This window comes from Palaemon carinicauda, chromosome 20 (genome assembly GCF_036898095.1).
Source record: "Palaemon carinicauda isolate YSFRI2023 chromosome 20, ASM3689809v2, whole genome shotgun sequence".
Taxonomy (NCBI): domain Eukaryota; kingdom Metazoa; phylum Arthropoda; class Malacostraca; order Decapoda; family Palaemonidae; genus Palaemon; species Palaemon carinicauda.
In genome coordinates, this window is record NC_090744.1 from 90039679 (window position 1) to 90054362 (window position 14684).

The following is a 14684-nucleotide window of genomic DNA, read 5'->3' on the forward strand; positions in this document are numbered from 1 at the left end:
TTTGGTCATTTTGCAAAATGACTATTAGTATCGTTGGTCATTTTGTAAAGTTACCCCAATAGCTGCTGGTCATTATGCAAAAATAAACAAATAGTAACTTAAAATTGATTAGGAAAAGTCTAAGTGTCAGCTAGTTCCTACTGAGGTTCGGCTGAGGACGGAAATATTTGTGCTCCTCTCATCACTTATTTGTTGCAACTATATTGTACACTGAAAAGCTTCACAATGGAAAGTAAGAAAAGTATTTTCCAAACAAAAATTCTAGAGTCTGAAGAAAAGAAAGCTACAAATAGTTTAAGTTTATTTCCCCGGGAAGAGTACGAACAAGTAATTAGTCGCCTGAATGAACTTAAACAATATAATCCTACGAAGACTAAGCTGGATTATCGTTTGTTACAAAAATATGAAATACTGGAGGTCACAATTGAGGGTACCACCGTTCAAAAGTTGCAGAAGAAAGATACACAGCTGCGATTCATTTGTGCTGAAGATGTGTTTGATGTACTTGTAGCTATTCATCGCATAATGGGCCTCGGAGGAAGAACTAGTATGTGTAAGGCAACCAAAGAAAAATATGCAAACATTTCACGTGATCAGATAACGCTGTTCTTTCAGTATTGTGAGGAATGTCAGCTAAAGAAAAGTAGTGTGCGGAAGTGTGTGGTTGTCAAGCCAATCGTCTCGAAGAGCATGAATTCTCGAGCTTTGGTTAGTAACGAAACAATTAAACTTTATTATTCACTAAGTTATTGTAGGCATTTCCTAGCCTTCCAATCTAACCTTAATGTAATAAATTATATGCATGACCCTACTACTACTACTACTACTACTACTACTACTACTACTACTACTACTACTACTAATAATAATAATGATAATAATAATAATAATAATAATAATTCTGCTGACAATAATAATTATGATGATGTATTTGCATTACTTATAATTTAGTCTTGTACTGTGTCTTTGCAGGTTGACTTGATTGATATGCAGAGTCAACCAGATGGGAAGTACCGTTTCATTTTCAATTACCAGGATCACTCTACCAAGATGATATGCCTTCGAGCCCTACAGACTAAGACTGCCGAGGAGGTAGCTATTCACCTGGTTGACATTTTCTGTGATAAAGGAGCCCTCATATTCTTCAATCTGACAATGGGAGAGAATTTTCAAATAAGGTAGTCAAGGAAGTTCTGGCCATGTGGCCAGAATGTAAGCTAGTTCATGGGAAACCAAGATATTCTCAATCACAGGGTTCCGTGGAATGAGCAAACAGAGATGTTGAAGCAATACTCGCTTGCTGGATGAAAGATAACTACACTACACAATGGTCAAATGGACTGCGCTTTATTGAGTGGCAGAAAAACACGCGCTTCCATTCTGGAATTGGCAGGACAGATTATGAAGCCATGTACGGAGAAAAGGCTCATCTTGGTATTTCTGCTGTCAACATACCAGAAGAAATAATGGAAGGCATGGAGACAGAGGAGCAGGTTGCAGAAGCAATTTGTTTAGTTAATGAAGAATATCAAAATGTAGAACAGGGGAGAAGTGCTGAAAGTTGTGCCATAAATTTCAACTTGTGTGGTCAAAACATTCCATGTCTTCCTTCTGGTTAGTGTTGTTCAACTGTAAATGACAATGTTGATGATCCTGTGCTCTGTTGCCTATGCAATAGAAATCGTAGCATTCAGGCTGAACGAAGGGAATCGAAAATACAACAAGAGAAGCAAGCTAAAAAAAATGAAGGATAAATCAGTACAGAGTTTCAAGCCAGCCCTTGCAGGGGACACTGTCATGGTTCCTATTCCACTTGTTGACCGTGGACGAGCGGAGTTTGCGAATGCAAAGGCAATTATAACTGAGACAATGGATGGCGGAACTTACAAACTAGGGACAAAACATGGTTTACTTAAACAGGTGTACAGTCGGAATCAGTTCACTTTGTGCTGAAAAATTTATGTCACTCGAAGAGGTAATAAAGGATCGCGAAGTCAGTCTGTGAGAGGTAGCTATTGCAGACTCGATGGAACATGGCCAGGGGATCAGTAAGTGTAGCTGCACCCAGTCATGTCGGACCAGACACCTTTATTAATACTTAGACTTTTCCTAATCAATTTTAAGTTACTATTTGTTTATTTTTGCATAATGACCAGCAGCTATTGGGGTAACTTTACAAAATGACCAACGATACTAATAGTCATTTTGCAAAATGACCAAACTTCTGGTCATTTTCCAAATTGACCACAATTATTTGGGCATTTTGCATACTGCCAGATATTTTGGTCATCTTCCAAAATGACTGGGCAGTTTGCAAAATAACCAATTCCTCAAAATGACCGTAACATATATATATATATATATATATATATATATATATATACATATATATATATGCATATATATATATATATATATATATATATATTTATATATATATATATATATGTATATATATAAATATATATATATATATATATATATATATATATATTTATATATATATATATATATATATACATATATATATATATTTATAAATGTATATATGTATATATACACATATATATATATATATATAATATATATTATTATTATTATTATCATTATTATTATTATTATTATTATTATTATTATTATTATTATTATTACTAGCTAAGCTACAACCATAGTTGGAAAAGCTAGATGCGCTAAGCGCAAGGCCTCCAACAGGGATAAATAGGCCAGATAGGAAATGATATAAGGAAATAAAAAAACGGTATAAGAAATAATGAACAATTGAAAGAAGATATTTTCAAACAGTAACAACATCAAAACAGATATTTCATATATAAACCATAAATAGACTTATATCAGCCTGTTCAACATGAAAAAAAAATTGCTGGAAGTTTGAACTTTACTTCTACTGATTCAACTATCCGATTAGGAAGATCATTCGACAACTTGGTCACAGCTGGATAAAGCTTATAGAATACTGTGTAGTATTGAGCCTCATGATGGGGAAGGCACGACTACTAGAATTAACTGTATGCCTAGTATTACGAACAGGATGGAAATGTCTCGGAAAGAAATAATTGAACCACGTGCTAAAGATTGATATCAGATAAGGCGTAAAAAATTTAATAGACATTAAGTTTCTCCCCAACAAATTAAGATGAGAATCAGCAGCTGAAGACCAGACAGGAGAATAATACTCGAAACAAGGTAGAAGGACAAAATTAAAACACTTCTCCAGAATAGATTGATCACCGAAATCTTAAAAGACTTTCGCAATAAACCATTGTTTCTGCAATTAAAGAAGACAGGCCTAATCTGTTTCTCAAAAGTAAATATGCTGTCGAGAATCACACCTAGATTTTCAAAGTCATACAAAGTTAAAGAAATATTATCAATGCTGAGATCCGGATGTTGAGGAGCTACTGTCCTTGCCCTACTTACAATCATACTTTGAGTTTTGTTAGGATTCAACTTCATGCCCTATGAATTGCACCATGCATTAATTATATATATATATATATATATATATATATATATATATATATATACATAAATATATATATATATATATATATATATATATATATATATATATATATATATATTTATATATTTATATATATATATATGTATATATATAAATATATATATATATATATATATGTGTGTGTGTGTGTGTGTGTGTGTCTATGCATCTGTGTGTGTAAGGGGAAGGAGTCTTAACTGGGGCAAGATGTAAAATATCCCAGTGGGGGAAAGAAGTACCCCAAGAACGCCGCTTATTGGGAACTAGGTTTTTGGCCGTTTTATGTAATTTTCCTGGCAACTAAGAAATTGTGACATAGCCAAGAAAATGATTATTATCATTATTACCAGCTAATCTATAACCTAAGGGCTCCAACTATGAAAATAGCACAGCAAGAAGAGGAAATAAAGAAATTTGTAATAGTGTGCTGAGTGTCCCCTTAAACAATAGAACTCAAAATAGTGGAAGACTATGGTACAGAGACTATATCACTACCCAAGCCAAGAGAACAATTGTTTGATTTTTGGAGTACCCTTGTCATAGTACTGCTTATCATTTCTAAAGAGTTTCTTCTACCCTTACCAAAGGAAAAATACCCACTGAGCAACTACAGTGCAGTAGTTATCCCCATTGAGTGGAAAATAATTGTTCGTTTATCTTAAAATTATCAGGTGTGTGATGAAATATAAAAATGTGTAAAGAATTGACCAGACTATTAGGTGTACTGTATGTGTAGCCAAAGACAAAATGAACCGTACCCAGAGAGGATTCCAATGTAGTGCTATCTCGCCAGTCAAAGACCCAATAACTCTATAATGGTTACATCTCAATGGGTGGCTGGTGTCATGCACACATTACTATTACTATGTACTAAAATATGACATAATCACAAGATATTAGTGTAAATAAAGTTAATAAAAAAAGCCTGAGGTGTGAGGATGGAAAGAACCCTTGTATTGTAAATATATTTAAAGTTAAATTGTAGTTAATTACATTTAGGTTGTAAATAGAAGGTTTTAAGTTGTATAATGTCTATTTTCAAATTTAGCCAAATCAACTTTACATAATTTAACATATACAATGTTTTTTTTTTCAATTAAATATCAGTAGTAAATTTTGTATTCTCTTTTGTATTAATAAGTTTAGGTTTAAATTATATTTTTTTATTTCACCTTTAAATCAGGGGTTTGGTCAGGATTTCATTTATGAAGTAAACACCACATATGGGTAATACAGAAGTGTATACTTTAGGCATAGTGTGTGTTTTTTTTTAGTTTGAAATAGATTTTTCATGAATATTTGTCTTTAATAGTATGGGTTCTCAACATATTACCATATACATTCCCACACACTCTCATATATATATATATATATATATATATATATATATATATATATATATATATATATATATAGATATATATATATATATATATATATATAGAGAGAGAGAGAGAGAGAGAGAGAGAGAGAGAGAGAGAGAGAGAGAGAGAGAGAGAGAGAGAGAGAGAGAGAGAGAGAGGAGATGCATGCACCACGATTAGCTAATTTTCTGCGATCTTAATGTTATCCTGCGTCTGTGATAGTAATGGACTGAGAATTTCGGATGGCAAGGAGACAAGAAATCCTCCAAGTGCTAATTATTTAGTTTTTATTTTCTTATTCTTAAGATTAATTCTCTACTTTTAACACTTTGCATAGACTTCTCTTGTTTTATAACCTGTACAAGACAATATTCTCCGTGATGTTTTTTACTTAGCTTTACTGTAGTTTTTTTTTCGCGTATCAATCCAGCTGTTTTATTTCTTAATTTTCTTTTTTTTTATTCCTTCGCTTTTTGTATTTATCATTTTTTACGTTCATTACCTTGAGATTTTTCTTCTTGATTCTTTTTCATATTTTCCAACTTTTGGTACATTACCTCTGGGTGTTTATGCTTTTCATTATAATTTCCATTCTTTCATTTCCTGTGGCCATGTTCCAATTTTTTACTTTTGTTTTAAGATGTTTTTCTCAACATATTTGCAAAATATATTATTGCATGCTAATATGTTGATGAATCATATGAAGAATAACTCAATTAATCGGCTGATGCTTCAATTAAGCCACAAATTCCGTCATGAAAAGACATCCTTGAGATTGAGTTATAAAAAATCTGTAATAAATTGATTATGTAATGTATATTTTATTTGTTTCTGAAAGATTGTATAGTTTGTCAATCTATGTATTCCATCAGAACAAGGTCTAGTTTAAAAAGATAAACCATTTACTGTAGACTGAAAATTTGATAAGCGAATATTTTGATCGGCAAGTCTCTATAATTGTTTATTCAATTTCCTCTTTTATAGTATTTGTGTATTTATATCTTGGCCAGAATACCATACATTTGGTAAGCACTTATTACTCTTGATAAGTTACAAGCATATTGTTAAAATGGCTAACCCTCTATGGCTTGAATTATCTTTTACATCAGAAAAAAAATATTCATATACATTTTCGTGGTCCATTGACCACAGTAAGTAACCTAAGATGCTTTTCTAACTTCTAAACTTATAATTTAAAAAAATATATATACCTGACCAATTCGTCATAATAGGCATGGTGTGACCGATGTTGAAGGAAATTCAAAAAATTATTCTTTTACATAATTGTGTTTATTCATGGGAATTACAGCTCCTTCTTTATTCAAATGAGTTTCCTTAAAAAATAAACATTCTTTTTTATTGTAAAAAAAAAATTTTTTGTAACTAATGTTTGCCTTTATTAAATTCTTTCATTGTGTGCCCATTGCAAACCTTTTCTCAGCACATTCACACTGCATTTTATTTCTTATGAAAAGCTAGAAAGCAGTTATTTCTGTTATTCAAGCACAAATTTACATTATATTTCAAGCAAGCAACATTCGTCCTGCCTGTGCAGCCCATGTTTTTGCAGAAGTTTTTAGAATTTCTTACTTCTGGCCAGTGACCAACTTCATCAAAACTTATATCATATCCTGGTCGTACTTGATTTGATGCTCTCTTTTTGGGTGGCTCCACATGTCGTTCAGTTAGAGATGGCCTTCCCCTTTTTACCTGACTAATGGTATCCTTCCCATCTTTAGTAAGGGACTCTGATACAGACATCCTGAATGAAAGTAAAGTGAGTCTTTTCTCAATGGTTATTCCCTTCTCTTCATAATCCCTTCTGTACAACAACCATGCATTATTCATCACCATGTCTAACATGTGAAATATCAGCCTGTGATAATATTTGTGTGACCTTATTGGAATTTTGTACAAGGATAACAGGCAATCTGCCAAATCAACCCCTCCCATGTTTTCATTATATGTTTTTACCATGAAGGGACGAGTGATCTCTATATTTCTTTTGTTGACCCTGTCAAAGCGAGTCGCATCATCTACTGGTTTTGCTTCAGCAAATGAGGATATCAGGGTAACTCCCTTGTTGTCATACCATTTGACAACAGTGAGAGTGTTGTCTTCACATACAGACTTCCATTCTTCAAATATGCCTCTCCCCTTTTTTTTCATCTCACTGTCATCAGACAATTTCAATCCGGGAAGTCTGTTTGGTCGTACTGTCCCGCAAGACCATATTCCCTTTTCAGCTAAATATTTTATCAGAGGGATAGAAGTGAACCAATTGTCAGAGTAGAGTAAGTGATTTCGATCATGTGGTATGTTCTTAGAAAAATGCAATACAATATTTGAAGATGGTCCAAGATCTGGTATGTCATCTTCATCAACTGGAGGGATTTTTCCTGTATATGGGATGAAATCAAGGATAATTCCCCCTGAGTCAGCTAGAAAAAAGAATGTACGGTTTCTTAGAGTGAACTCCCTTGAAAGGCACCATTTGTTCGTCAACACAGAGTTTCTCTTGGAACTTTTTCCGCAGATAGTCAACCAAGGGCTTAACTTTGAAAAGTTTGTCATTATTTAGTGGGTCACTATTGTCTCTAAGGTGAAGGCATGATTTTATGAGCTCCCACATGTCTCGACTCATGATATTAGCTGTCATGTCATGATACCTTCCAAAGATATTTCCTGACCAATGTATTCGTGTCCTAGGAGTTCTGATGACTGTGAAGTGAAGACCAATCCTAGCTATTGTTCAAGTTAATTTCTAGTGAGACCTAGGGGTTTGTTCACATCCTTTTGAAGGGCATATAAGTTTGCTTGATGAACTATTTCATCAAGAATTTCTGAGGTCAACAACTGTCTAAAATACCAAATAGGAGTTGCTAGGTATACATCTTCATTGATACTACCTCCTCCATCTTGACTGCATGATTCAGTAACAAAAGAGCGAACTGAATTTGGCTGACGATCCATTCCTGATTTTGTCCACAGAGTTCTACTAGCTTTATTAGATTTAGACACAGCAGCAGTATTTCTTGGGGAAGTTTCTACAGTTTCAGGTTGTTTAATGACCTCCATATCTTCATCAGGAATTTCAAGAACAATGCTGTTCTCTTCATTTATGCCAACAGAAAATTCTGCTTCAACAGAGCAAGCATGAAGGAAGAGGCTGACAAGGTCTTCCTCTCCTAAAAGAAAAAGAAGAAAATAAGAGAGATGAAGAGATATATAGACAGAAATAGTGTTTATTTTATTAGATGACCGTTTTTTTATCCCCATAACTAGTAAGCTTAAGTATTTCCAGCACATCTATAGGTAGTTACTTAGAAAAAATAATAAAGGTCCAATACTCAGGTTAGGAGATTCATCTTCATCAGAATCTGATGACCCATCACTCTCAACTGTGTGGTCAATGGGCATAATTTTGGACAGGTCCCTACAAGCATTGCGGGTGATCGCTCGCCCATAAAACTGCCCTGGTTTGATACCTGGAAAACAACAACTACAACAACAACAATAATGATAATAATAATAATAATAATAATAATAATAATAATAATAATAATACGATCATGATTTATAAGCATCTATCTCTTTCTATCTGTATAAACTTAGGCTAGGCAACATTTTACTGTACATTATTATTATTATTATTATTATTATTATTATTAGTAGTAGTAGTAGTAGTAGTAGTAGTAGTAGTAGTAGTAGTAGTAGTAGTAGTAATAATAATAATAATATTAATAATAATAATGAATATAATTTGGAAATTTTTATATGAATGTATCCTAGGCTGTATTCTACTATACATAAATTGCCTAATGCACTATTTAGATTATTTTATTATGTAATATTGTAATATTGCATATTTTAAAATCATTATATACTGCCCTTACTTCATGAAAATGAAGAAAAATAAAGAAAAGAATAGAAACTATTCAGATAATGATACGAATGTGTTAGAATCATGATCGGCTGCACTGCCGAATATGACGAATCTGTATCAGACATTCAAGGACCTGTTTTACCTATATATTATAACTAATATAGCATGACATGTCAATCAGTATTATCTATAATGACTTAACTATAACATATAATTTAATCAGTGAGCTATCTTACCTGATACTCCATCCATGGCTGGAAGAAAGAGGTCACTTCTGGCCACGCATGATGTTTACACTCGACTGAGCTAGACACAGCTGTCAAGCAACCAATCAGCGAGTGCAGTCTCCGTAGAGTGGCGGGAAGCGTACAATATTCGTCAGACTCGGCACACGGCGATGAAAAAAACTTGTAGCCTTAAATAGCACAGGAAGTTGCTTGAACGTCCGTAAGGTGCGTTTAGCCTTCACTTCATCTTAATAGGGCACAGGACTCAGTTTAGTCATCGTGTCAATATTATTAATTTTCTTATTCTGTTTTGACTTTCAGTAACCTCGGAAACGGTCAGAATTGTTAACAATATCATATTTGAAAGGCAACTGCATTTTTAGAGTGCCTCTGATGTCACCAGAAAGCGTTCCCCACACGCTCCACAATGAAAGAAATAAAAAAATGAGCTCCCTGTCCAGTAGAAGTCACTGGACTGTCTCCTCAATACTTTTGTTTTCTGCCTCGAATACACAGAGTTACGATAATCTTATCATTTCCTTGCAGGAAATCCTCATAAACAAAATTAATGTTCAACCAGTGAAATGGCGTCTGTAAGAATAAAATGTTCTCTAAAAAGTAAATTATGAGAGCTTCCAAGACCCCACTGAATAAAAGTATCGAGAGAGAGAGAGAGAGAGAGAGAGAGAGAGAGAGAGAGAGAGAGAGAGAGAGAGATGTATCTAATCAGTTACAGATGTACTGTACATATATATATATATATATATATATATATATATATATATATATATATATATATATATATATATATATATATATATATATATATATATATATTTATATATATATATATATATATATATATATATATATATATACCCATATACTCAGTCGGAGAGAGAGAGAGAGAGAGAGAGAGAGATGTATCGAATCAGTTACTGAGTTACAAGGATTTTGGATGTTTCAAAGAGTTTTTGGGCCATCTGCGGAGACTCCATTTGCTCATGAGCAGAGCGAATTATTTTAAACATTTAAAGTCTTTATGATATTGTCTAACGTTTTCTTGAATTCGTTTACCGGGTTACTGTTTACTATAATCGCTGGAAGTCTGTTCAATGTATGGCATTTTTTATGTAAATAAATTACCCCAGTGAGTAGTGTTGTAACTCTTCAATTTTAGTTTGTATCCGTTACCTCTGGACTGATTTGTGCTAAACGTGAAGAGGCTGTCGTAGTCTATATTTGTTATACCTTTAAGAATTTTTAATATCTATTAGTTCTCTTCTTAGTCGTCGAGTTTGTAGATTAAATAAGCTCACACGTTTCATTCTCCGTCTATATCCAAATTTTCTTAGTTTGGTGGCCCAAGTTGGCATTGCTTCCAGTATATCTATATCCTGAATACTTGGAGAACAGAATAGAACTCCGTATTCCAGATGGAGTACAAAATTTTTGTTTCCGATTTTTAATTGTTTCTTCATGTAACCTATTGGATTTTGTGCTTTCTATTCAACCTTTATTCTCTGTTTGGTGAATAATAATTCCGAGATCTTCCTCCTGTTCCACACTCTCTATTTCATTACTCAGCAGTAAGATATCTGTTTGTGGGTTACTATAACATATGGGCATAACTTTGCATTTACCTCAGTTGAAAGGTATTTGCATTTTCTGGACCAATCTCCGAATTAAATTAGATCTTCTCTTATTCTTCCCCTAATCTTAAACTATATTGTTAATGTAAATCTGAAATATTATTGACCCCGGGACGCATCCTTGAGGTACTCTGCTTGTAACAGCTGCTCACTCTAAGATTTCTCCATTAATTACAACTTTATGTTTCTTGTTTGTCAGCCAATTTTCGATTCATCCAGGTGACTCGTCAATAATGCCAAGCGCTCTGTTTTCAACCATATGAGGTACTATGTCAAAAGCATTTTGAAAGTCTAGGTATATGATGTGTATTACCCTGCTTTTGTCATGAATGCTAAACATGTGGAAATATTCCAAAAGATTTTTACACATAATCTCTTTTGTCTAAAACCATGTTGACTGTCTATCAGAAGATTGCTTTTCTTTATATGTTCTACTATTGAATCTACTATTATTGATTGAAATGTTTGTAAGATAATGAAGTGAGATGCATATGTTTTTAATACATAGGTTCTTCTTTTTTATCCCTTTTTTTTTTTTCTTTTAGATTGCGGGAACATTGCCCAATTACCATCCTATTGGTACTTTCCTTTTGTTGGCTATCTTTCAGAATATTTTGTAAAAGTGTGTGGTTAATTCTTCTTCTAGTTTTATGCTCTCTCTTATTTTCTTTTTGACAACTTACATTGTAAAAGTAATTCTGTTTGGTGGTTGTGGCCCTTCATATTTGAAAGCTGTTTGTGGGTTACTATAACATATGGGCATAACTAGTGAATATGATTGTGAAATGTGCATTCATCAGTTTGGCTTATTCCAAATCATTTGTTAAAAGATTACCCTCTTTATGATATATGTATATGTTGTTTTTAATGTTGTTTTTTTACTGTTTACAAATGCAAAAATTTCTTTTGGGTTTTCTTTACAAGTTGAAGCCACTTTTTTCTCATTATTAATGTTGGCATTTTTACCTATATTTATCAATTTTTCTGTTCAACTTTTTGTGTTCTGAAGTTTCACGAGGTGAGGGCTGTAAACCTTTTGATTTATGTGCCCTCTCTCTAATTCTTATTGTATTGGCTATTTCTCTGTTGAACCATTTGGTTTGTGGAGTTTGATTTGGTAAAATTTTTCTATGCTGTATACATTTAGCCCCTTTTTATTTTTACTTTTCTACAAATGAGTCCCATTGTGTATGAATGTTCACGGTTTCACCATATTATAAATTTTTGGTATATTCTTTCAGTTGTATCCAGTTAATTTGTCTGCAGTGCATTTTTTTTTTTGTTTTAGGTGAGAAAAATTTACCTGCTGGAACCTAACTATTCTATGGCCACTTTTGCCAATATTTTCGCCTACTGAGTGACTGGATGCTAAATTTTCTTTTGTTGTGAGCGCAATATCTAGTATGTTGCTTCCCATATTTGGTTTATCGACTCAATGATGGAGTAAGTTATCATTGGCAAATTCTAGTATCCCGTGTTCCTCTGCGTATGATATAGAAATCAGTGTCCATGTTTACTGCTGCATTGAAGTCTTCCATGAGGACCAATAGCTTATGGTTCATTTCTTGTCCCAGTTGTCTATACAGTTTTAGTCCTGTTCTTGCGATTGGTGTTGTGGTCTGTATATGACTAGCATGGATATGTTTTTCCTCTGGTATTAATATTTGCACCTGTCACTTCATATTCGGTATATGATTTAATTTCTTTTTGGTTCTGGTGATTTTCAACATAAAGTATAACCCCTTCACATTATTTGGTAGGGAAATGCTTCTTGAAAAGCTTGTAACCTGGGATTTTATATTCTATGATAAAATCATGTTTTTCCTTGAGTGCAGGACTTGGTAATACCCAAGGTATATAGAATAAGGGAGAGAGGTACAGTCAGTTTAGTCGAGGGGGTAGTTGTGGGGTATTTCTGTGACGCTCCTGGAGGTCAGGGTGGGAGCGGTCAAGGGAACAACTGAACTTAAGTACCTTGGGTCGAAGGGATTAGGCCTGTCTGTAAGTGTGTGTGATGTCCTTTTCATTCTGTTATCTTGTATACCTTTGGTGTTCTTTTGAATTCATATAGGTCACAGTAATGCACATGCAAAACCGTGGATTGGTAATTTTGGATCTCTAATATATAATAGAAACCATAAATTAATATGCTTGATAGGACTTGAAAAATATCCAATCAACATTTGACCTGGTATTTATTTACAAAGACTTATTTACAATTTTACAATACATTATTTGATTAACTAACATAAATGTTCATAGATAGCACATAATAGTATCTGGCTTCATAATAGAAATGAGAAATATTTAGTAAAAGTGAAACAAATTAAATCTATGGCATTATTTAGTTAAACTATGAATCTTTTTCTTTTTTGCCTAATTTGGGCATTCAGAACTCTCATCCTAAAAAACATCCGACATCTAACAAAAATCATTATTACTTTAAAAGGCAAGGATACACAATTTTCAATATGTCGTGCCAAGTCGTATAATACTCCATTGCCTGGTCTCAGTGTATTTTCTCCATTGTATGTTTTAAACATTTTTTCCATTACCTTTAATTTTTCAAAAGCCTCAGCACTTGATTCCGTTGATTTATCATCATGTCGCTCTACTGCACTAATCCAGGTTTCAAATCACTTTTACTTCGGTTGACAATTTCCCTAACACATCCACTTAGAACAAAATTTCTATTTTGTAATTCAAAACCTGAATCAAGAAAATTGTTTCTCACTAACTTGATTAAATGAGGAGCATCGGCGAAGACATGAATTTCTTTCTGGTACACAGGGGTTCTCAAATGAAGGATTTTCTGTTCCTATATTGAGACTGTTCCATAAACTGATATTAGTAAGACCCATGTCACACACCATAGCCACAACAGGAAAACCGACAGACTCCACTTTTGTAATTACATCAAATAACAGTTCCTTGGTAACCTTGGTATCAAAATTATAATATATTAGTTGTTTCCAAGATTCTGTTATTCCTCTGATCATAATGCACTGCACACGAGATTTAGGATCATAAAGTGTCTTTGATCCTTGGTCATAACACCATATTTGAGAAACACTACACTCATCAAATGAAATTACACATAAACGACTATATTCTTTCATTTCCTTGCCCTTTTCATTCAGTATTTCAAAAACTGTGTGCAAGATCCCCGGTTCAACAATGATTTTTGATGCCCAACGCCTTAGGGTACTTTCTGAGGGAAGAGGAATCTTGCACTGATCACGTAAGTACCGATAACCTTTAGGACTGAAGTTTTTCAATGTTATTGCACGACTAATGTCACCATCTGCCCAACGTTTCACATTTCTTCCACTCATAATGTTTTCCACCTGTGAAGGAGAAAACGTTTTTTCTAAAAACGCTCTGCAACATGATGCTTCATTTCTCATAATCTCTAAATCCTCCAACAAACGTAACCTTTCTTTATCCCACTGCTCTTTCTTTGTAAGGAGATCATTTCTTTCTTGAGTAACGCTGTTCAATTGACTCTGCAACTCTTCTAGTGTTGCTGTATGAACCCTTTCTTCACTTTGAGGATAGTCTTCTCCACAGGAAACATTGTTGTAATCATCAAGCTCATTTTCACAACCTGATAACATTTCTGCAATTAAGCGTTTCCGATTTTTCTCTTTTATCCTTTTCATTCGAGATGTACCAGATACACTATCATCTGAAATGTAGAAAGAAAAACATTTTAATATCTCTCTTTCTCTTACACACACACACACACACACACACACACACACACACACATATATATATATATATATATATATATATATATATATATATATATATATATATATATATATATATATATATATATATATATATATGCATCAGTTGTCATAAGACTTTGTATTAATATGATCGTGACTGAGGTATGGAATATGCCAAGTTTTCCCTTTATAGTCTCTTTCTATTTACTCTATATGTACACACAAACCACCATATATTAAACACAGATAACAGCTGTTATGAGTGTAAATAGTGTGACTAATTAAAAAAAAAAAA

The 14684-nt window shown here is 33.2% G+C and overlaps 2 protein-coding genes across 2 annotated transcripts; one reads left to right on the top strand and one right to left on the bottom strand.

Annotated features, from left to right (window-relative positions):
* Positions 1–225: 225 nt before the first annotated feature.
* Positions 226–1182, top strand: LOC137659973 (KRAB-A domain-containing protein 2-like). The gene is made up of 2 exons (XM_068394713.1): positions 226–708; positions 973–1182. Exons 1-2 carry the CDS (start codon positions 226–228, stop codon positions 1180–1182), a joined length of 693 nt encoding a protein of 230 aa, XP_068250814.1.
* A 5163-nt stretch (positions 1183–6345) lies between these two features.
* On the bottom strand, positions 6346–7461 carry LOC137659974 (piggyBac transposable element-derived protein 2-like). Its single transcript, XM_068394714.1, has one exon. It carries the CDS (start codon positions 7459–7461, stop codon positions 6346–6348), a length of 1116 nt encoding a protein of 371 aa, XP_068250815.1.
* Between the last annotated feature and the right edge of the window lie 7223 nt (positions 7462–14684).